Genomic DNA, 24,059 nt, shown 5'->3' with positions numbered 1-24,059 from the left:
TTTCCCTTTCAAAATCCTAAAGCAGATAAAAGACGAATCTGGACGATATATCTTGATTAAAGCCCTCATAAATGGAGAGGAATATGGAATTTTAAATTTGTACTGCCCCCCGGCACACCCCTTTAAATTTATAACGGAAGCCTTTTCAAAATTGATGGCTTTTGATGCCCGTCATATAATTATAGGGGGAGACTTTAATTGTATTATGGATCCGGAAATAGATAGGATTCCCAAGAGTACTGCAGGAGTATCTCCCAGATCTAGACAATTGATGGATCTGAACAAAGAATTAGGATTAGTAGATGTATGGAGATGTCTTCATCCACAGGGCAGAGATTTTTCTTTCTACTCTAATCCACATAAATGTCATACCAGAATTGATATGTTTTTTGCCCCCTCGATTTTTTTAAATTCCATATCATCCTGTAAAATAGGTAGTATAGCAATTTCCGACCACGCTGCTGTATATATGGAAACTAAGGCGAGGAACAGTGGGACATCCCCTCGGCATTGGCGTATGGACCCCTTCCTAATGAAAGATAGTAAATTTGTAAAGTACTTTTTTCAAGAATTTAAAACTTTTTTAGAAATTAATTCAGGTACAGCTAGCAACCCGTCAATGATGTGGGAGACCATCAAAGCTTACACGCGAGGTTTGATCATCTCCTATTCAGCGACCCAGAAGAAATTGAAGGGAGAACAACAGCATCTGCTTGAAGCTCGCTTAAAAGCGGCTGAAACAGCATACACTGATAGACCTTCTATTATTAAATTGCAAAGGATTACGGCTCTTAGGACTGCTCTAAACACTACGCTTACTCAAACGGCTAAGAGGGAAATATTATTTGCAAAACAAAGGTTATATGAATATGGCGACAAACCGGGTAGATACTTAGCATTTCTTGCAAAGAAAAAAAAGGCCCCTCAGACTATTACGTCTATCAAGGAAAGTACGGATATTTTGACTCATGATCATAAAAAGATTAATGCGATCTTTAGAGAATTTTATTCTCAGTTATATAAATCGCAGATTGTGAAGACAGGACTAGGAGGATGCAGTCATTTTTTAAAAATTTGACCGTTCCAGGCCTAACTCCGGAACAAGTATCGGTCCTAAATGCTCCTCTTACAGTCCAAGAAATACTTGATGCAATTAGGCAACTTCAGAGTGGTAAGGCACCGGGCCCAGATGGTTTTCAAGCTGAATTCTATAAAGAATTTACAGAAATATTGGCTGGTCCACTTATGGACATGTATAACTATGCATATAGTCAGGGCTGTCTCCCGCCTTCGCTGAAAGAGGCAAATATCTCTCTTATCCTTAAAAAAGGAAAGGACCCAGAAGATTGTACATCATATAGACCAATATCCTTGCTAAATGTAGATTTTAAAATCCTTTCTAAAACGTTAGCACTGAGACTAGAAAGGGTACTGCCACATATTATAAATTCGGATCAGACGGGGTTTATTAAGGGCCGTAGATCATCCAATAATATTAGAAGGATTTTGAATATGATTCAAGCCTGTCATCAGGGAAAGATACCAGGAGTAGTGGTTTCATTAGACGCGGAAAAGGCATTTGACAGGGTTGAATGGTCATATTTGTTTTACACATTGGAAAGGTTTGGCGTTGGAAAGGTGTTTACCAAATGGGTCTCAACATTGTATAGTGATCCCAAAGCAGTTGTGGTTACCAATGGATTAGGTTCGGATAGCTTCAGTGTGGGTAGGGGCTGCCGTCAGGGATGTCCCCTCTCGCCATTGTTATTTACGCTAATAATTGAGCCACTAGCAGAAGCTATACGAGCTGATCCTAATATAACGGCCCCGAGGATTGGTACAGGTAAACATAAAATTACCCTTTATGCAGATGATGTTCTTCTATTCCTCAGTAACCCTTTGATGTCCATACCTCGCTTAATCCAAGTTATTAATACATTTAGTGCATTCTCAGGCTATAAAATTAATTTTTCAAAATCGGAGGCTATGCCAATGGGTGGCCTTGCTATGATACCCTACTTAGCAGACGGATCCCTTTTTCCCTTTCGCTGGTCCCTGGAGGGCCTCTTATATTTAGGCATTTTTATTACTCCAGTATTTGGTCAGTTGTATAAGGCTAATTTTGTGCATTTACTGGAAAGGATAAGGCAGGACCTCCAGCGATGGGGAGACCTTCCAATTTCCTGGTTGGGTAGAATAGCACTAATCAAAATGAATGTCCTGCCCCGTCTCCTATATCCTATGAGAATGCTTCTGGTGATGCTGCCGAGGACGGCTTTATGTAAATTATATGGCTGGCTGGGTTCCTTTATCTGGAATCATAGGCGGCCCCTCATTAAGCTGAAGAAGCTACAGCTTCCACAGGCAAGGGGTGGATTGGACTTCCCAGACTTTAGGAAATATCAGTTAAGTTCCCTATTAAGTTACATAGCTGATTGGGTCTTGTCTGATCCACAATCAATCTGGTTGGACATCGAGGCCTCTCAAGTAAAATACCCACTTATTAACCTTTTATTTTCAGACAAGAGGAAAATCATTACAGATCACTGTAAAAACCCTATAATACTAAATACAATTAAGGCTTGGAATATAATGCGGCAAAATGAGGGCAACGCACATAAAACATCCCCCTATGCACCGATAGTGGGAGCATGGGGATTCCAACCGGGGTTTACAGATGCCACTTTTAAACTCTGGAGATCCAGGGGTATCTCATGTCTAGGGGATCTATTTAAAGATGTGGTCCTGATGTCTTTTGAACAGCTGCGTCAGAAATTCGGATTACTTCCAAATTCGATACTTCCAAATTCGAGATTATATACAGAAGAAGACTACGTTATTAGATAGTCTTTATAAATCCGATAGAGAATGTAGTGTCCTACGACCAGTGGGGGTATCTTCCGTCAGTTCTATTTATCATTTACTACATGATGAAGTATCGGGAGATATGGATAATCTGCTTAAAACATGGGATCAGGATTTGGGACTAGAAATCTGTATAGAAACGTGGAATGATATTTGGGAAAATGCTAGAAGAATTACTATTTGTAATAGAACCCAGGCTATCCAGCTGAAGATACTTCATAGGGCCCATATAGCACTGGTTCAACTGGCAAAATTTAAGGCAGGAGCATCTCCAATGTGTCCTAAATGTAAAATAGAGGTGAGCACTCTTGTACATTGCCTTTGGACCTGTCATAAGATCCGTAGATATTGGACTAAAGTAGCAAGTACCCTGACAGAAATTTTAGGAACAGAAATTAAAGTGGACCCTGTATCTCTCCTTTTGGGCTTTTCGAACTTTCCCTCCCTGGACACGTACGGGAAGAGACTATTTTCTATTCTTTCTTTCTGTGCAAGGAAAAATATTTTGATGAACTGGGTGGCTGAGGGCCCCCCTGGACTTTCAAATTGGCACAGACTAATTATGGAATGTATTCCCCTTGACTTCCTCACAAATATGGTGCACCGAAAGACCGAATTATTTTATAAAATATGGCAGCCCTTTTTGAATTACATAAATACAGTTATTTCGGCTATCCTAACAAGGGCTTTTATTTAATTGAGATTACAAACCTGGCTGGTCCGCGGCCCCTCGGGAGAGGAATGCCGCACGAATACGGGTTTTATTACATCTGATGTTAACACATTCCGAGCATGTAAGAGACTTAAATATACACTCTGGTTAGTTGTAGGTTAGATTAGTAGATAGTTGAGTTTTGTTTTTTTTCTTCTTTTTCGTTTTTTTTTCCTGTCTCTTGTTAAATTTTGGCTATTGTATATTTGAGTTAATTGTATATCAATGTTTATATCTGAGAGTTTTGTTTATTTTTGTAAACTTGTAAAAATGTTAAATTTCTAATAAAAATATCTATAAAAAAAAGGCGAACCTGTAGTTGCTGCACACTTGGATTTCCACAAGGCATTTAACAAGGTGCCATATCAAAGGGTTCATAAACAAGGTAAGGGGGGGTAACATATTAGCTCAGCCAAAGGAAGTGATTAGCAAACATGTCTTCACCCAGACGTAGTGAGCCTGTAGAATTCACTGCCACAGGAAACTGTTGAAGCCAACACATTGAAGACTTTCAAGGAAGTTGTAGATGTAGCTCTTACAAATAAAGGGATCAAATGTTATGGGCAAAGAGGAGGAACAGGGCAATGAGTGAGATGATCAGGCACAATCATGTTGAATGGCACAGCAGCCTCGAAGGGGCTGAATGGCCACCTCCTGCATCTACACACTATGTTTCTATGAAGCGGAGAATAGGAATCGTCGTCAGATTGACAGGTTGTAACAACTGCAGTACCACAGTACCAGCAGTACCACAGTACCAGCAGTAGGGTCACTGGGACAAAATCCTGGATTTCCTTCCCAAGTCTGTAGGTGTGCCTACATCCTAACAACTGCATTGGTTAAAGAAAGTAGCCCATCACCATGCCTTCGAGCACAGTTAAGGGTGGGCCCAACCAGCAACACCCACATCCCATAAATGAATAAAAACTTTAATGAACTAATTTTCTCAGCTACATTTCCAATCTGATTTGCTCAGTCTAGACATATTTGAAATCAGTGATAATTATGGGTGAATCAAGAATTGAGGTGAACTTATTCATATTTCACTTGAACTAGTTCTCAGTATATAATTTGAGCAGAAGGGCACAACGCAGATTGAAGTCACCTTTCTTTTCCACCTCCTGGATCTGGGGAGAGTTGTTCCCAATTCAATTCCCCAAGACCAACAAACCCTGAACAAACTGGGATTCAAAGCCTAGTCCTCCAATCACATTTCAGGATATTATCAGGAGTTATGGCTACGGAACAATAAAAGTGCGTATATACAAGATAACTAAGCAATTGCTCAGAGCAACAGCATTGAATAACTTACTTCCTTTTTCAGATTTTCGAGCCTCTGCTTTAGTGGTAACCATTTGTGAAAGCTGTCGCAATCAAAGGCCCCTGGAACACACAGAGAGGGGGAGAGAGACTTAGACAGAGGTCAGTAAAACCTGGGCTGTCCAGAGGGTCAGCTAATATATCGGGTCATTGAATCACCCTGTCTCATTGCCCACAGGCAGTTTTTGAAATAAATGTATTGCTGCCGGCTTCTAATTGTGGAGAGTTTGAGGGAACTCAGGGTAGAAGAGGTGATGTGGAGGTGCTGGTGCTGGATTGGGGTGGACAAAGTCAGAAGTTGCAGGACACCAGGTTATGGTTCAACAGGTTTATTGCTTTTGGAACGCTGCACAGTGAAGTGACACTTCACCTGACGAAGGAGCAGTTTTTAAATTGAGCTCAAACTCTGCTTCCAGACATGGGCTATGTGCACACTACGGAGCAGCCTGAAAGGGATGCTTTCAGATTAGATTCCCTACTGTATGGAAACAGGCCCTTCGGCCCAACAAGTCCACATTGACCTTCTGAAGAGTAACCCACCCAGATCCATTCCCCTACCTTATATTTACCCTGAAGATGGCGTTTGGTATGCTTTCTTTTATTGGTCAGAGTATTGAGTACAGGAGTTGGGAGGTCATGTTGCGGCTATACAGGACACTGTGTTGCCTATGACGTCAATCCCTGTAACAAAATGGCTGTCTATGAACTGCCTTTTGACATATTGAAACTGCTGCCAGAGGTTCAAGGAGGAAAGCCAATAGACAATAAATATAGCTCTGACCAGTGTGGGAAAAGTGCTGAGAGTTAAATAAATAATTGGTGGCACGGTGGCTCAGTGGTTAGCACTGCTGCCTCACAGCGCCAGGGACCTGGGTTCAATTCCCGCCTCAGGCAACTGTCTGTGTGGAGTTTGCACAGTCAGTTAGGCCACTGTTGGAATATTGCATGCAATTCTGGTCTCCTTTCTATCGGAAAGATGTTGTGAAACTTGAAAGGGTTCAGAAAAGATTTACAAGGATGTTGCCAGGGTTGGAGGGTTTGAGCTTCAGGGAGAGGCTGAACAGGCTGTGGCTGTTTTCCCTGGATGGTCGGAGGCTGAGGGGTGACCTTATAGAGGTTTACAAAATTATGAGGGGCATGGATAGGGTAAATAGACGACGTCTTTTCCCTGGGGTCAGGGAGTCCAGAACTAGAGGGCATAGGTTTAAGGTGAGAGGGGAAAGATATAAAAGAGACCCAAGAGGCAAATCTTTCACGCAGAGGGTGGTATGTGTATGGAATGAGTTGCCAGAGGAAGTGGTGGAGGCTGGTACAATTGCAACATTTAAGTGGCAGTTGGATGGGTATATGAATAGGAAGGGTTTTGAGGGATATGGGCCGGGTGCTGGCAGGTGGGACTAGATTGGGTTCCCTTCGAGACTCAGAAGGGAAAGGGGGAGAGGAGGAGAGTGCTAGTTATAGGAGACTCTCTAGTTAGAGGGACGGACAGGCGATTCTGTGGGCATGGGCGAGACTCTCGGATGGTTTGTTGCCTCCTGGGTGCCAGGGTCCGTGACGTCTCGGACCGTGTCTTCAGAATCCTTAAGGGGGAGGGTGTGCAGCCAGAAGTCGTGGTGCACGTTGGCACCAACGACATAGGTAGGAAGAGACGTGGGGAGGTCATTCAAGAGCTCAGGGTGTTAGGCTGGAAGCTAAAAGCTAGGACAGACAGAGTCGTCATCTCTGCGTTGTTGCCGGTGCCACGTGACAGTGAGGCAAGGAATAGGGAGAGAGTGCAGTTGAACACGTGGCTGCAAGGATGGTGTAGGAGGGTGGGCTTCAGGTATTTGGACAATTGGACTGCATTCTGGGGAAGGTGGGACCTGTACAAGCAGGACGGGTTGCACCTGAACCAGAAGGGCACCAATATCCTGGGGGGGGGGTAGGTTTGCTAGCTATCTTCGGGGGGGTTTAAACTGATTTGGCAGGGGGATGGGATCCGGACTTGTAGTCCAGCAAGTAGGCTAGCTGTTTGTCAGGATGTCCAAGTGTGTGGGGAGGCTGTGAAGAAGGTAGCACTGACAGGGAATACTTGCGGACACAGAGATGGGTTCAAGTGCGTATACTTCAACGCAAGGAGTATCAGAAATAAGGTCGGTGAACTTAAGGCGTGGATCGGTACCTGGGACTCCGATGTTGTGGCCATCACGGAAACGTGGATAGAAGAGGGACAGGAATGGTTGTTGGAGGTTCCTGGTTACAGATGTTTCAGTAGGATTAGGGAGGGTGGTAAAAAAAGGAGGGGGGGTGGCGTTGCTAATTAGAAATGGTATAACGGCTGCACAAAGGCAGTTCGCGGGGGATCTGCCTTTGGAGGTAGTATGGGCTGAAGTCAGAAATAGGAAAGGAGCAGTCACCTTGTTGGGTGTTTACTATAGGCCCCCCAATAGCAGCAGAGATGTGGAGAAACAGATTGGGAAACAGATTTTGGAAAGGTGCAGAAGCCACAGGGTCGTAGTCATGGGCGATTTCAACTTCCCAAATATTGATTGGAAGCTCTTTAGATCAAGTAGATTGGATGGGTCGGTGTTTGTGCAGTGTTTCCAGGAAGCTTTTCTAACTCAGTATGTAGATTGTCCGACCAGAGGGGAGGCCATTTTGGATTTGGTACTTGGTAACGAACCGGGACAAGTGATGGGCTTGTTAGTGGGTGAACATTTTGGTGATGGTGACCACAATTCTGTGACTTTCACCTTGGTTATGGAGAGAGATAGGTGCATGCAACAGGGTAGGTTTTACAATTGGGGGAAGGGTAATTACGATGCTGTAAGACAGGATCTGAGGAGCATAAGTTGGGAGCATAGGTTGTCGGGGAAGGATGTCGTGGAAATGTGGAACTTTTTCAAGGAACAGATACGACGTGTCCTTGATATGTATGTACCGGTCAGGCAGGAAAGAAATGGTCGTGTGAGGGAACCTTGGTTGACGAGGGAGGTTGAATGTCTTGTAAAGAGGAAGAAGGAGGCTTACATAAAGTTGAGGAAACAGGGTTCAGACAGAGCAGTGGAGGGATACAGGATAGCCAGAAGGGACCTCAAGAAAGGGATTAGGAGAGCCAAGAGAGGGCATGAAAAATCTCTGGCGGATAGGATCAAGGATAACCCAAAGGCATTTTATGCTTATGTGAGAAACATGAGAATGACGAGAACGAGGGTAGGTCCAATCAAAGACAGTAGTGGGAGACTGTGTATTGAGTCGGAAGAGATAGGAGAGGTCTTGAATGAGTACTTTTCTTCAGTATTTACGAATGAGAGGAACCGTATTGTTGAAGAGGAGAATGTGAAACGGACTGGTAAGCTAGAGGAGATACATGTTAGGAAGGAAGATGTGTTGGACATTTTGAACAACTTGAGGATAGACAAGTCCCCCGGGCCTGATGGGATATATCCTAGGATTATGTGGGAAGCAAGAGAGGAAATTGCAGTACCGTTGGCAATGATCTTTTCATCTTCACTGTCAACGGGGGTGGTACCAGGGGACTGGAGAGTGGCGAATGTTGTGCCCCTGTTCAAAAAAGGGAATAGGGATAACCCCGGGAATTACAGGCCAGTTAGTCTTACTTCGGTGGTAGGTAAAGTAATGGAAAGGGTACTGAGGGATAGGATTTATGAGTATCTGGAAAGGCACTGCTTGATTAGGGACAGCCAGCACGGATTTGTGAAGGGTAGGTCTTGCCTTACAAGTCTTATTGAATTCTTTGAGGAGGTGACCAAGCATGTGGATGAGGGTAGAGCAGTGGATGTAGTATACATGGATTTTAGTAAGGCATTTGATAAGGTTCCCCATGGTAGGCTTATGCGGAAAGTCAGGAGGCATGGGATAGAGGGAAATTTGGCCAATTGGATAGAAAACTGGCTAACCGGTCAAAGTCAGAGAGTGGTGGTAGATGGTAAATATTCAGCCTGGAGCCCAGTTACAAGTGGAGTTCCGCAGGGATCAGTTCTGGGTCCTCTGCTGTTCGTAATTTTTATTAATGACTTGGAAGAGGGAGTCGAAGGGTGGGTCAGTAAATTTGCAGATGATACGAAGATTGGTGGAGTTGTGGATAGTGAGGAGGGCTCTTGTCGGCTGCAAAGGGACTTGGATATGATGCAGAGCTGGGCTGAGGAGTGGCAGATGGAGTTCAACCCTGCCAAGTGTGAGGTTGTCCATTTTGGAAAGACAAATAAGAATGCGGAATACAGGGTTAACGGTAGGGTTCTTAGTGAGGTGGAGGAGCAGAGGGATCTTGGGGTCTATGTTCATAGGTCTTTGAAAGTTGCCACTCAGGTGGATAGAGCTTGTAAGAAAGCCTATGGTGTATTAGCGTTCATTAGCAGAGGGATTGAATTCAAGAGTCGTGAAGTGATGTTGCAATTGTACAGGACTTTGGTTAGGCCACATTTGGAGTACTGTGTGCAGTTCTGGTCGCCTCACTTTAGGAAAGATGTGGAAGCTTTGGAGAGGGTGCAGAGAAGATTTACCAGGATGTTGCCTGGAATGGAGAATAGGTCGTACGAGGATAGGTTGAGAGTGCTAGGCCTTTTCTCATTGGAACGGCGAAGGATGAGGGGTGACTTGATAGAGGTTTATAAGATGATCAGAGGAATAGATAGAGTAGACAGTCAGAAACTTTTTCCCCGGGTACAACAGAGTGTTACAAGGGGACATAAATTTAAGGTGAAGGGTGGAAGGTATAGGGGAGATGTCAGGGGTGGGTTCTTTACACAGAGAGTGGTGGGGGCATGGAATGCGCTGCCTGTGGGAGTGGTAGAGTCAGAATCTTTGGTGACCTTTAAGCAACAATTGGATAGGTACATGGATGGGTGCTTAAGCTAGGACAAATGTTCGGCACAACATCGTGGGCCGAAGGGCCTGTTCTGTGCTGTATTGTTCTATGTTCTATGTTCTATATCTGGTTGGCATGGACGAGTTGGACCGAAGGTCTGTTTCCATGCTGTACATCGCTATGACTCTAATGCAATTAACACTATGGGCAATTCAGCATGGCCAATTCACCTAACCTTTGGACTGCGGGAGGAAACCACAGCACCCAGAGGAAACCCACACAGACACGGGGACAATGTGCAAACTCCACACAGATAGTTGCCTGAGGCGGGAATCGAACCCAGGTCCCTGGCGCTGTGAGGCAGTAGTGCTAATCACTGAGCCACTGTGCCACCAATTATTTATTCAACTCTCAGGACTTTTCCCACACTGGTCAGAGCTATATTTATTGTCTATTGGCTTTCCTCCTTGAACCTCTGGCAGCAGTTTTAATATGTCAAAAGGCAGTTCATAGACAGCCATTTTGTTACAGGGATTGACGTCATAGGTAACACAAACCAGGGAGGGATGTTGACTTTCCTTCTCTAAAGGGTATAGTTTAAAGAAGCTTGTTTTGCTAGTGCAGGTTTGAGACAGGGTTTGAAAGAACTGCCAATTCATTTATCCAGCACTGCCATCACGCAGCAATGCTCCAGGAACAGGGATCCATGAAACCAGCCCAGCAGACAACAGAACGGTTTCCCCTAGATGGTGTAGTGTCACCTCCCCTCACCTCGCAGTATCCCAGGTGCAACGGAGCTTCCCCATCTCCACCCAATCTCCTCATTTAAATTAGGGCCAGGTCTGCTTACAAGGATGGGGAGCCATTGTAGGGACCCTGCCTGCAATGGGGCACCAGATGTCACTTTACAGCAAACCCACTCCCCCTCCCCATCCCACCTGTCCGCAAGAATTCCCAATCCGATTCCCGTTCTGGGAGTTTCTATTCCCATCCTGGAGCATTCTGCTCCCATCTGAGGGCACTGACACTCCCACCCCAAGGGGTAATCACGTTCCTAGGGGTGTTCTCATATGTTTCTGTAAGATCACGAACACAAAGCCCGACCAATCCAACCTCCCACAGCCAAAGTAGTTACTGTGGGATGAAGCCGGAAGCAATGAACGGGGCGATCAAAGAATTATCCAACTGAAAGAGGCTTCTGAGATAATTAAATGCATGACAAGCATCGACCAGCACCATTTCCTGGCAATACATTTGAAATGGGAGAATGGTTGGGATCTTAGCCGTATCTTCCAGGCAGCTTTCTGACTCTCAGCTGACCTCTGGTGGCGAGTGTGAAGATTTACCTCAGTGACATATCGGTGACACTTACCCCTAGACTGTGGCCGAATCCAGTGCTCGGGGCTGGGCTGGCTGCACTGATGTAACTGCTGACCCCAGAGTCCTGGTTAGCTGCCCCATACAGGTCTGCCATGGGGCCTGGGCTGGTGGTGCCCAGGAACCCTCCAGTGCGGGTTGGGGTTGAACCTACCCAAAAAAACAAACAGTACATCACAGTTCGTTAACACAGTTCATACACACTGACCAACCCACAGACCAGGATGCCCATGCCCTCTACCTCTACCCATTTATTGAGTGACTGTGGGATAACAGTGATTCAGGGCTGAGAGGAGACTGGCAATGCCACAGTCAGGGCATCCTAGGCGACCCCAGAGTCGGGGAGGGGGAGAGGGGGGATCTCGAAGTAGAGGCAGGGGTCAGGGTGACCCCAGAGAGAGTCTGAGCCAAGGGAAACTCTGGTGTGGGGCTGGTTCCATGGTCAGTACCATGAGATCTGATTCTGTGGCCTGTTTGAGGGGCTTGAGGTGCCAACCTTTTGGATAGAGTTTGATTCTAAAGTGGACTCAAACTCCCCACCAGCCTTACCTGTCCCTCGAACCACCGCTGCTGCTGCAGCTGCTGCCATTGGTCCATATGCAGTCAGGGGGATTGCTGAGAGAGAGAGAGAGAGAGAGAGAGAGAGACACAGAGATCAACATAAAACCAGAGATCCACCAATCAACCATCTCATCAACAATGACCAGGAGCGAGGTAGCACAGACACTGCCCTCCATCAGCCCATTTCAGCAGAGCTGAGGTCCTCCAGCTGCTCTATGCTACCTGACCCTGGCACCAAGCAAGGTTCACACAAACAGAGCCAACAAGACAAACTCCCCTTTAATCATCTACTTACCATTTCCCTGCTCCAGTTCCAGTTCGTGCCTCAGCGTCCACAACTGCCTTCATACAGACATAATTCTGAACGTACAGTAAATTGATACTTGGTCAGAGAATGATAGAATCCCTACAGTGTGGAAACAGGCCAGTTTGCCCCAACAAGACCACACTGACCCTCCAAAGAGTAACCCATCCAGACCCATGCCCCTACCCCATTAGTCGACATCTCCCCTAACTAATGCACCTAACTTACACATCCCTGAACACTACAGACAATTTAGAATGGCCAATTCACCTAACCTGCACATCTTTGGACTGTGGGAGGAAGCACCAACCCAGAGGGGACCCACATAGACATAGGGAGAATGTGCAAACTCAACGCAGATAGTCACCCAAGGCTGGAATTGAACCCAGACCCCTGTCGCCTCTTTCTGGTAAGTCACTTGGGCACTCAACAGAACTATCCATACGTGAGAACCCACACTTCTTTTGCCCAGTCCACGAAGACCTAGCTGGTCTTAATCAGAATAGGGAAGTGAGATTACATCCAAAACAACTGGCTTCGATGTGTCTGGGTCAAAGATAGAATCAGAGCTGCGGTCCCACCTCCTCAAACCCACAGTGACCCCAGTGGTGCTGGTCAATCAACGTGAGCTGAACACAAGGCAAGGCTCCCTATGGTGATCCTCAGGTATATAAATTATATGCCAACACTTCCTGGCAAGAGTTCAGATGATCAGTGCCCATTGTGAAACTGTACTCTAATTAGCCAGCACCTTCAGGAGAGGGAAAAGGAGAGGCAATATTAGAATTGTCAAGCCTTCAATCAATGCAACTGCATGCAAATCCCAGGCTCGCATGTGCCTCCACATTCAGCCTCAATGCTGAGTTCTCTCTCGTTGAGGACACCAGTTTGAGGTTGTTACAGAAGGTGATTACATTGTGATACGCTACAGTCTAGCTCATCGAGTATCTGTCTCAGAGGTATCAGTTCTCAGTCCTAACTCTGCTAGGACTGAGAACCCTTGAGCTGGGTGTACAGTACAATCCCTGCAACTTCAAAACAAAGTCAGGCAACTGGGTTTAAAAAAAAACTCGTTCGAAAACAGGGGATTTGATACTGCAGCAGCTGTGATTTGTGAACAACACTGCCACCCAGTGAGCACACATTCACATTACTACCTGCTCACCAAAATCAGTCACGTTTTCAACTCACAGCAATTTTAATAAAACAAAGTTTCAGCCACTTTTTCCAGTGATTCTCCCCAACACTCTCATGCTGATTGGCTAAGCATCAATTACAATCCAGCATTTCTGCTTTAGCGCTACCTCAGGGTCAAGGGCTTCCTCAGGGTGATTCTGCAGGGGCGAAAGAGTCCGATCCTAGAGCCACAGACTCTGCCACAGGGAGGGGGAGGCGGTGTATGAGAAGGCAGGGTGGGACAAGTGGTTGGCATCATTGTGGAAGCTTTTTGTCCAGTTTGTGCATTCCAGGGTAAGCAATTCCCATGCATCAGAGTTCAGCCACGTTTTTAAGCTGTCTTTGTAGCATTTCCTTTGTCCATCTCGGGATGTATTCTGAGCATGAATGACCCAATGCCACTCTCTCCCTAAATAAAAAGATACTGCTTCTCTTTGGAGAGAGGAGGAGTGAGACTGTGGCATGGACGGGCTGGGTATTCACTTTGAGACCAGGGGTCATTGACAATAGGGAGGTGCCAGGTTCTTGTAGCTGGTTCTAACATTGTTGGTGAGAAAGTGAGGGCTGCAGATGCTGGAGATCAGAGCTGAAAATGTGTTGCTGGAAAAGTGCAGCAGGTCAGGCAGCATCCAAGGAACAGGAGAATCGTCGTTTTGGGCATAAGCCCTTCTTCAGGAGAGCTTATGCCCGAAACGTCGATTCTCCTGTTCCTTGGATGCTGCCTGATCTGCTCTAACATTGTTGGTGCCAACTATACCACACCCAGGTGATGATCCTGCCAGCTCTACTGTCACTCCTGATGAAGGGCTGATGCCCGAAATGTTGATTCTCCTGCTCCTCAGGTGCTGCCTGACCGGCTGCGATTTTCCAGCACCACACTCTCAAGCTCTACTGTCACACCCGTATTTTTAAAAAGTATAAACATATAATATGCTCTTTTTCACTATTTAAATTACACGAGTGGCCCGTCAGAGTGAATGGAGGTTGGAGAGGGAGTGATAAAGACAAACGCATCCTGTCCTCCACAAACTCACCTCCCGTCGGCCAATCCTGGAGCAGCATCGATGGGGGCCACTGTGAGGTTTGTACCCCAGACTGCCCTGCCCGGCCTGCTGAAGATGGAAGGGTAGTGGCTGGAGGCAACAATAAGGGACCTAGGGTGAGCAATATATACAGATGAGAGAAAGGTTAAACCTCATGATTGACAAAAGCTAATGCTCTGAAAAACAGGGGAAATTTTGCTAATTAATCTCAGAGATAGGGTGTTATAAGCTCAGCATTATCAAATCTCTCAGCACCGACAGTCCAACATACCGGGAAACTGGTAGGTGTAACCGGGAGCGAGCCCTGTGTAACCACGACTTGCATACGAAGCAGCCTGGAAGCCTGGGTACCCTGTGAGAGAAAAATGACAAATTCACAAGACCACCATTGAAATGTATATTCACAAACAAGCTGCAGAATCAGGCTGAATGACTGACCTGCCATAGATAGTGTGGTCAAGAAAGAACAGTATCAGCATGGGGACAGAGGTGATCAGCATTTCACTGTCAGCCAATCCTTGCATGTGCTCTGCCACCGAGTGGTCCTGGCCACATTGGGATGGGGGGGGGGGGGGGGGGGGGGGAGAGGAGGGGGGTTTGTAAGGGGACAGAGGGACTTGTAACGAGATTCCAGTGTCCGGTTATATGCAGTGAATGCTCAAAATCACCACGTGATCAACCACTCTTACCGAGCATGCCAATCCCCAACATAAAGGCATCCATCCCATAGGGCATCACTCGAGAACGACCCCTGGCGGTCCCGGTTGGTGACATCACCTCCTTGGGCTGGGCCTTCTTACATTCCACCTACAGCATACCAAACAGTGTTGTTAGCACTACCTTTACAGTGACTGGACACCACTGTTCTCTCACACATACAGCTGCACAGGGAATATACAGTCTAGGAACAAGAAGAAATAAGTTCTCAAGAGAGTAACAGCCAAACAGTAACTCTTCACATTGACACTGACCACCTGAACGGGAGGGTAAAGAGATGAAGCTGGTAAACTAGAGCTAGACTCCACTCCCAGGGTTAAGACTCTGATGGGCCAGAATTCTCAGACCTGATCATTGTCGACCAAATGATGCTGGAGAAAGGACATCTTAACATGAGGAAAGGGTGATTAAATGCCTCTCGCTCAAACAAAGGCTTACCACTCAAATCAAGAGACTAACACCATCATGATCTCCTGTGCCATGTCCCAGAACAGTCTCCAGGTATAAATGGACAGTGAGCCAAAGGTAAGTAAAGCAAATTCTCTTAATTCCACTGGAAATTATTCAAGATGTACTGTCACTCCCAAGGGACAATTTGTGTTTTACAACTTTTCTCAAGATTTAAATTATCAAAACTTCAGGGTGTTGACCTAGAAATGGACTCCTAAAACAGAGCCAACAGGCGTTCAGACCCAGAAAACGTCCTATTGTGGTGAAGCCAAGGAATACTGTTGGCAGTTGGCATGCAATGACTCTCCAGTATATAAATATTTGTCAAAAATGCACTCAGGCTTGCTTCAAAACCAGACAAACTCCTCCAGCCCACTCACATCGCCACAGGCAACCTTCACCCAACTCATCACCAAATGTGGCGCGTTCGCCCAGGAGGATGGGCAGCACATGGACCCTCCCCTCCTCCGATCATCTCACACAGTCCCTGTGCAATCCTGCAAGTGCAGCATGGAGCAAGTGACCCCAGTACACCTCCCGCACTCCCACTCACCATTTTGTTGTTGATTTCATGGAAGTGAATCTCACACACTTTCTCCACGATATCTTCACTCTCAAATGTTACAAACCCAAAGCCTGAAACAGAATTGAAAGGTTTGGAGGCTTTAGCAATAGTGAACTCTCTCCTCCGAACAGCTGGTCAAGCACCATTACTCAAACATTTGTCATTTGTCAGAAGAACAGAAATTGAAATGTTATTGATCACAAAAACTAATTAAAATGGCATCAATATTTATATATCGTACCCTCTGGTGTCCTATCCAGTCAATTATGTACAGCTTTCAATGTGATCGTACTGGATCTAGTTGTTGCGGATAGTTTTAAAACTCACCAAGATTCCCTTGACAGCACCTTCCACTATCTAGGACAAGGGCAGCAGATACCTGGGAGCACCTCCAACTTAAGTTCTAAGCCACACATATCCTGTTCTGGAACTATATCACAATATCCTGGATCCCCTCCACTCCCACTTTAACTGCAGGTGTTCCTATACCTCAAGGACTTCAGCAATTCAAGATGACAGCTCATCACCAGCTTCTCAAGGGCCATTCGGATAGACCAATATATGCTGGGACAGGAAGGCACCCAGCACTTGCTGAGTTAACTGAACCAAGGAAATACAAGTCTGATCCCATAAATATACAAGACCAGGGAGTGGAGGTGTTTTTTTTTAAAAAGATTAAACGATTCAATCAGAAGGTATTTTCTCTGTTGGGGAGACCAGACCAAGTGGTCATGACCTTAAAAATCAAGTTAATCTTCCAGGAGGGTGATGTCATAAAGCATATATTCAATAAAGGCAGAGAAAATCTGTAATTCTCTTCCCTTTAAAAACTGATGATGATTGGTCAGTTGAAAATTTTAACACTGATTGATGGGCTTTTTTTTAAAAATGCAATCATATTAAGCAATAGGCACCAAGACAAATCAGCCATTATCTAATTGGAAAGGTTGCACAGGCTTGAAGGGCTGATTGGCTTTCTCCTGCCCGCAAGTTTCTTTAGCAGACTGGGGTCTCCAACTGGTCCTACAGACTTCATGGAAGAAAGAGAAATTTATTAGGGCCATGGATATAGATAGTCACTATTTAACCCCAAAAGGGAATTCAGGAGAATCTCTCTTTATCCAGTGACTCATTAGTGAGGAATTTGTTGCCACATGGTGTAGTTATGGTAAATAGTATCCATACGTTTAAAGGAAAGCTGGATACATTGGAGAGAAAAAGGGATAGAATGATTATGAAATCGTGAAGATGTAAGTAATGTAAACACCTACACTGAGTGGATGGGACAAGGGGATTTTGCATTCTCTATTCTGTGTAATATTAAGGGAGCATTGCCAGAGATATAACCCTTCTCTCTACTCGCCCTTCCCTAACTCGTACAAAACCCACATTCTCAGGTGAACCAACCACCATTTCAGGAACCCCGAATAGAGGGCTGGGAAACTGCCCACACAGACCTGAAAACCAGGGTCAGTGTATTTTGTGTGGATAGCCCACATTCTGGAGGGGATCAGCAGTAAAGTGCATACCTAGTGAGGGCAGCAGTAACAGTGTGATGCGCTTTGCAGAATAAAACAGACCTTCACACGTCCTATTTCCTACTTTCTTGCAAAGCATGGACTGAGCAGCAGGGGGCTCTCAGGGACCGGACCAGCTGATAGATTCCCTAATCCTCACTTCAGGAGTTGATCTGAACTCCTAAAAATTAAAAAGATTTCTCACTCACCTCAGCTAATGTTACTGAAAATATAAAATATTGGAGGGGAGGAGTGTTTGTGTCAGGTACACTAGTAAAGCTAAATTTCTCCACACTGGTTCCACCGTCCCCACAACTCTAACTCAACAGGAAACCATTCCCTCTTGGCTCACATGGACCAGAGTTATAAACTGGTAATCGGTTCTGCTATAACACACGTTTCTTCAACGCGAATTGGCTACAATGTGATTGAAGAATTTAGACCATTACTTGTAGACCACAAACTTTCCTTATCTGTATTGGCTATAACACTATTCTGGTCCTACTGTTTTAAATGGGGCGGCTATTATGCGATTTTCTTATAACATGGGATTGCACGGGAATGGAACTATCGTGTTGTATGAGAACAGTGTATTTATAGCCAGGATGGCCAATGCTGACCAACATCTAAGGCCTTTAGACACCCACTTTTCAGTATACACTGGATAAGGAAGGGTTTGGGTTCATTTGTAATGCCAAACAACACTGAAGGTCCCCTACTTGCTCAAACATTGAAGGGGTGGATATGGAAAACAGGCTTCCTCTCATGGGAGAACCTCGCGCTAGTTTAAATGTAAGAGATTGCCCATTTCAGACAGAGGAGGGAAAAAAAACATTCTCTCGGCATCTTTGGAATGTCCTGCCTCAAAAGGCAAAGGTAGACTGATTGTCGATGACTGAAGGGATGAAAGATTATCAGCAATATGCAGGAACATAGAGTTGAGGTAAAATCAGATCAACCATGACTTTAATCGAAGGGCTGAGTGGCCTACTCTTGTTCGTTGTTCATAAATCATTGAAGTGGACAGCTGTAAACCTAGCAAGATACAAACAAACAAATGCTTCAGCAGGTTCAGGTGTTGAGGCAGGAGAAGGTGACAGGATCACACTAAGATCTGCTGATGAATACCAAACTCTAATACTCCTAAGCTTTTAATTATATTCTGTGTGCTTTCCGAGCACAGCTTGATCGACTCAAAGGGAGAGAGAATCAGCAGTAATGGAATGTGCGCGTGCGCGCACACGTACACCTATATCACATACCCAGGCAAACTTTAAACCCTGAGGAACCCTGGCACAGTGGTCATCTTACTGGGCTACTTACAATCTTGGACCAATGATCTAGAAACAGGAATTCAAATGGTACTTGGCAGAATTTCAATACAATTAATTAACAAACCTGGAATAAATGCTAGTCTTGTTAATTATGATTATTAAATGACTGGATTTTGAAAACCGGTGAATGTTCTGACATCTTTCCCTGATCTGACCTACATCCAACTATACACACAAAGCAGTGTGGTCTACCCTGAACTGGCCTGGCCATTAAGTCAAATCATTAGGGAAAGTAGCAGTGGGTGTATCTACACCACATGGACTGGAGTGGTTTGGGAAGGTCATCACTGTCTTTTCAAGCATAATTAGGGATGGGTAATAAATACTGCCTCAGTTGGCAACCCATGAATGATTATAAAAATAATTCCCGACATACTGAGATAGCAAACCCTCAGCACTGAATTCCCCAACAGCATGTGAGGGATAGCAAGAGATTCCTAACAGCTGCTCCAGGCGGACTGGATCCAGTTTGATGCTGTGTGTAAAGTGGTGATAGTGAAGTGTTGAGACACAGTCGACAGCGTCTACAGTTGAGCTGTAATTGGAATCGTGCTCTCACACCTGCTCAATCTCTGCCATCAATAATTCATCTACAACTCTGTTCACATGAATAATGCAAAGTGCTGCAGGTTGGACCCCATTGTCCGAACCATTCCCCAAGTGTTAAACTACGACCATCAGCGTTCTATTTGCCACTTCTTTCCTGCATCAAATGTGCGCCGTCTCACAGGATTCACAAGGCTTGAAGTTTATTGACTCCCAAGGTCACACGGTCTGATCAATCTGCTGAGGCTATGCTCCTATCATTTCATTTGCTTTTCCATATAATTCCTGTAACACGACAATTTGGTCTGTTCACCATGACTGCAGCACAAAACCTGCGGAGGTTTCACTAACTACACCAAGTGGACGACAGCAGTTCACCATCACCTTCTCCAGATCAACTGGGGATGAGCAACAGTGATGGCCCAGCCAGTGACACCCACTTTCCATCAACAAATTAAAATAACTCTGCTTTGGTATAGGAATTTTAATGTTCAATTCCTGATATGGGATCTCAGGAAGAATAAAAAGAAGCTTGGAAGTGGATAGTCACTGCACATTCACCACAATGATGCTGAGTTACATTGAGAGATCAGATCACACAGACTCGATTTGCATTCCTACAAGTTCAGAAGATTGATCTAATTGAAGTGTTTAAAGAGATTTTTTTAAAAAATTTCATTCATTCTCAGGGTGTGGTAAGGCTAAGCAGTTATCGCTCATCCCCAATTGCTCTCGAAAGGATGGCACAGAGCCATCTCCTTAAACCACTGTGGTCCTTTGTTGCCCTGAGGTGCAATAAACAGTCTGGCTTGCAAGGTCATTTCAAGTGGAGGTTACGAGGCAACCACATTGCTGTGGGTTTGGCCAGACAAGGGTAAAGATGCAAGCAAAGTTGATGGGTTTTCTACAGTAATTCAGTAGTTACATGGCAACCAGGAAGCAAATTTTAACTCTCTAGCTAGCAGGGTGGGATTGAAGCTCATATCTCAATCATCAGACCAGGCCCCTCGGGTTTACTAGTCCAGTAACAGAATCATTACGCTGCCATGTTATGTATCAGCTGTTGATAGAATTTAACAATTTCCTCGAATAAGGAAATCCAGAACAAAGAGACATTAGAAATTTGCCTTTTGGGGTGATATCACAAAGCACTTCATAAAGACTTATGGAAATCTGAATACCTCTCTTTCCCCAAAGGGCTGCAGATGCTGATGGACAAATGGAGATTTTTGCGATGGAGATCAATGGAACTTATATTACACAAGGAGGATCAAGGAATATGGAGCAATTCCAACAGCAGCAAAATGGAATAGCAGCAGGCTCTTGGGGCTGAACGGTCTACTCCTGTTTCTGGCGGTGTCAATGAGAATAATGGTACCATGTAACTCTTCTCAATGGCTGGTCAGTTGGCCCATCCACACAATGCACACGTCAGCAGCAGAGATCAGTATCTCTAAGACTCACCTCTACCAACACTAATCTGATAATTGCTTGTTTAAATGGGTCACTTCAAGACCTCATTATCCACTAATAAACTCTGTAAACCTTTAAACCATCCTAAAACTGTCCCTCTACAATCAGAGGTGAACAATTTTGAACCACACTCGCACACTGCAAACTGCAGGTACATAGTCTCTTGAAGATCAGTCTACAAACACCAAAATAAATGTGCCAGTTCTACTAGAAACCTTGGAGCTTGTTTTTGTTCTTGGTTCTCAGGAGAATGTTTTATTTTTAAATTCAGTCAGAGATTGAGTGCGGCACCGGCAAGGACACTTTTATTGCTTTTCCTTGTTACCCTTTGTTGTGGTGGGTCTTCATTAACCACTGACCAGCCATCTTGATACCTAGCCTTCTAGGCTGCTCTAACACAGTTTCTGCCTATATAATGACCTGGTGCATCGTTGGGTTTTAAAGCCAAACTGACCATTTTAAGGTCACTTTTACTAATACTAATTCTTCAGTATTCCCCAAAACACCATAAGAACTGTGAATTCTAGAAATTAGAAACAAAAGCAGAAATTGATGGAAAAACACATCAATTCTGTGAATTTCTAATTCTGCTTTGACTCCATGTTGCCAGAGTTGTTCAGTTTTTCCAGTAAGTTCTGCTTTTGTTTCTTTTTTTTCCCCCCGTTTGTTTTAAACAAAGAACTGAATTTAAATTCTCTGCACACATGTACTGTCCATGGGGGTGTGAAATGACCAGAATGACCCATTGGTCCAGCTACTACAACCATTCCTCCTCCCTCTCCTCAGCCCCCCATCTGTAACATTGCAAAGTCTGTGTGCAGACATCAGGTGAACAGAAAACAATTTGTACGAAGAATTTAAGATAGCTGGCAAAACACTCAGAAAATGGGAAGATGAGAATTTATTTTATGCACCAAGGAGCATTGGTCTAGAATTCATTGTCTTAAAAGGGTGATGGAAGCAGATTCAATATTAACTTCCAAATGGGAATTCGATTCTAGATGTGGAAAATGAAAACCAGGAGGGACTTGTTAAAAGTAAACTTAATTTTTTGATGAGGTAATAGAGAGGGCTGAAGCAGCTAATGTGGTTGATGTACATGGATTTACAAAAAGGTATAGAATAAAGTACCTGAGGAAGGGCCTGTGCCCGAAACGTCGAATCTCCTGTTCCCTGGATGCTGCCTGACCTGCTGTGCTGTTCCAGCAATAAAGTTTCAACTAGAATAAAGTACCATCTTATAGATGGTGTTAGGCCGAGCTGGAGGCCATGGAATAAAAACCACAGCTCCAGCATGGTTGTAAAACTGTGCATCTCTTGCCACTGAGATCGCGTGCAACAAGAGCCAGAAGCTGGTGCTGACTGAACCACATGAACACGGACAGTGCCACTGATACTTGCCATATACTCTTCACTCACTGCTCCCCTCAGCATTCTGTTTGCTGCTGCCCCTTTCTCCTTGTATTTGGCACTTTGCTCACTGTCCACATTGCTACTTCCCCAGTCACACTGCTCCTGAGCACTCACCACTTCTCCTGCACTTGGCCACCTTGCTCCATCGCTCTTGGGGATAGTAAACAGTAAAGCAGCACAAAGAAACTGCAGAAAGGCATTTGGGCGGACAGGTGTTTGTAGTGGGGCAGTGAGCAAATTGTGATCCCAGGATTTGAATTCAATTAAAACTTTTACAAAAGACTTATTTCGCTGCTTCTATTCTTTGACGTAAGGACTTCCCTGCTGCATTGTTGGCAGTGACATCATAAGAACTGCAAGTACATGGGCGGTGAATGCAGCTTCCGTAGTTTCAGTAGCAACAATTACAGTCTGGTGAGGTTACACAGGAATCAGGATGAAGATCCCTGCTCTGCCTAATGATCCAGAGACCTTGGTATAAAGGACACAATTTTAAAATCTGCAGGTTACACAAAATCTGGAAATATTGTGAACTTTAATGAGATTAGTGAAGATATTTGAAAGGGACAGGAAAGATTCACAAGGTTCCAGGATGAGGAAATTCATTCATGAACAAAGAGTGGAGAAGTTGGGTCTGTTCTCCTTGAAGAAATTATGCAAAGCAAGTTTGATAGAGACTTTCAAAATAACAAGGTGTCTGGTCAGAGTGATGGAAAATGTTCACAATGGTGGAAGCACTGTCAACAAGGAAGAATTGAGTCAAGGTGACTATTGTTCAGGAAGTGCCAGAGCCCATTATTAAGGAAGGAAGAGCAAGACATTTAGAAAAACTTGATGCAATTTGAGTCTACATGGTTTTGTGAAAGGGAAATCGTTTGACAAATTTACTAGAGCTCTTTCAGGATATAACAAGGAGAGCTGATAAAGGGGATCTGGTAGATGCAGTGCATTTGTAATTTCAGAAGGCATTCGATAAGGTGCCACATAAATGGTTAACGTATACATTAGGAGCTCACAGTATTGAGGGCAATGTATTAGCGGGAATTAAGGATTAGTTAACACACAAAATGGACAATTGAGATTGATGGGTCTTTTTCAACTTGGAACAATGCAACTAGTAGAGTGCCATTGGATCAGTCCTAGGTACTCTAGTGATTACTGTCCTTACTAATTTCTTGGAGGAGGTTCAGGGAGTATAAAGTATTCATATTTGCTGATGATACAAAAATAGGTGGGAGGAGATGCTGTGACAAACATAAATGGAATCTGCAGGGAATGACTGGGCACAAACCTAGCAGAGTTTAATGTAGGAAAGTGTATGAGGTCATACACTTTACTAGGAAGAATTAAAGGTAGACTTATTTAAGTAAAGAGAGAGAGAGAGAGAGAAAGACAGTGTAGCACAAAGAGATCTGGGTGTTCTTTGTAGAAAACACAAGTTAGCATGCAGGGATAGCAAGTAATTAAAAAACCAAATGAAATTTTGGCCTTTACTGCTATGGGTTTGGACTTTAAAAACAGGGAGGTCTTATTACAACTCTCCCGTGTGTTGGTGGGGCCAGACATATATTACTGTGCACAGCTTTAGACCCTGTATTTTTGGGAGGGAAAAAGCAGCTCAGTGGTTAGCACTGCTGTTTCACAGCACCAGGGACCCAGGTTCAATTCCAATCTCGGGCAACTGTATGAAGTTTGCACATTCTCCCAGTGTCTGCATGGGTTTCCTCCAGGTGCTCCAGTTTCCTCACACAGTCCAAAGATGTGCAGGTTAGGTGGATTGGCAATGGGAAATTATCTATTGTGTCCAGGGACACAATAGGTTAGATGGATTAGCCATGGGAAATGCAGGGTTACAGGGATAAGGTAGGGGATGGGTTTG

General features: G+C 44.6%; 1 protein-coding gene across 4 annotated transcripts in view; it reads right to left on the bottom strand.

Moving 5' to 3' along the window:
• The window catches only part of LOC122562785 (RNA-binding protein Musashi homolog 1-like), a 156,975-nt gene that overhangs the window by 7,384 nt on the left and 125,532 nt on the right, over window positions 1-24,059 (bottom strand). For all 4 annotated transcript variants that reach the window (XM_043715965.2, XM_088000138.1, XM_088000139.1 and 1 more), the window contains 7 exons: window positions 15,886-15,968; window positions 14,855-14,972; window positions 14,437-14,517; window positions 14,157-14,276; window positions 11,631-11,696; window positions 11,077-11,231; window positions 4,890-4,960 (listed from right to left, as the gene is read on the bottom strand). In XM_043715965.2, the coding sequence (XP_043571900.2) occupies window positions 4,919-4,960; window positions 11,077-11,231; window positions 11,631-11,696; window positions 14,157-14,276; window positions 14,437-14,517; window positions 14,855-14,972; window positions 15,886-15,968 (665 nt within the window). In that variant the 3' untranslated portion in view covers window positions 4,890-4,918. The remainder of the gene's footprint in view (window positions 1-4,889; window positions 4,961-11,076; window positions 11,232-11,630; window positions 11,697-14,156; window positions 14,277-14,436; window positions 14,518-14,854; window positions 14,973-15,885; window positions 15,969-24,059) is intronic.

Source organism: Chiloscyllium plagiosum, unplaced genomic scaffold, assembly GCF_037043375.1.
Source record: "Chiloscyllium plagiosum isolate Xiang-an unplaced genomic scaffold, Cpla_swu_hap1 HiC_scaffold_24, whole genome shotgun sequence".
Lineage (NCBI taxonomy): Eukaryota > Metazoa > Chordata > Chondrichthyes > Orectolobiformes > Hemiscylliidae > Chiloscyllium > Chiloscyllium plagiosum.
Note: the sequence above shows the minus strand (reverse complement) of the source record. Positions and strands in the feature narration are given on the sequence as shown.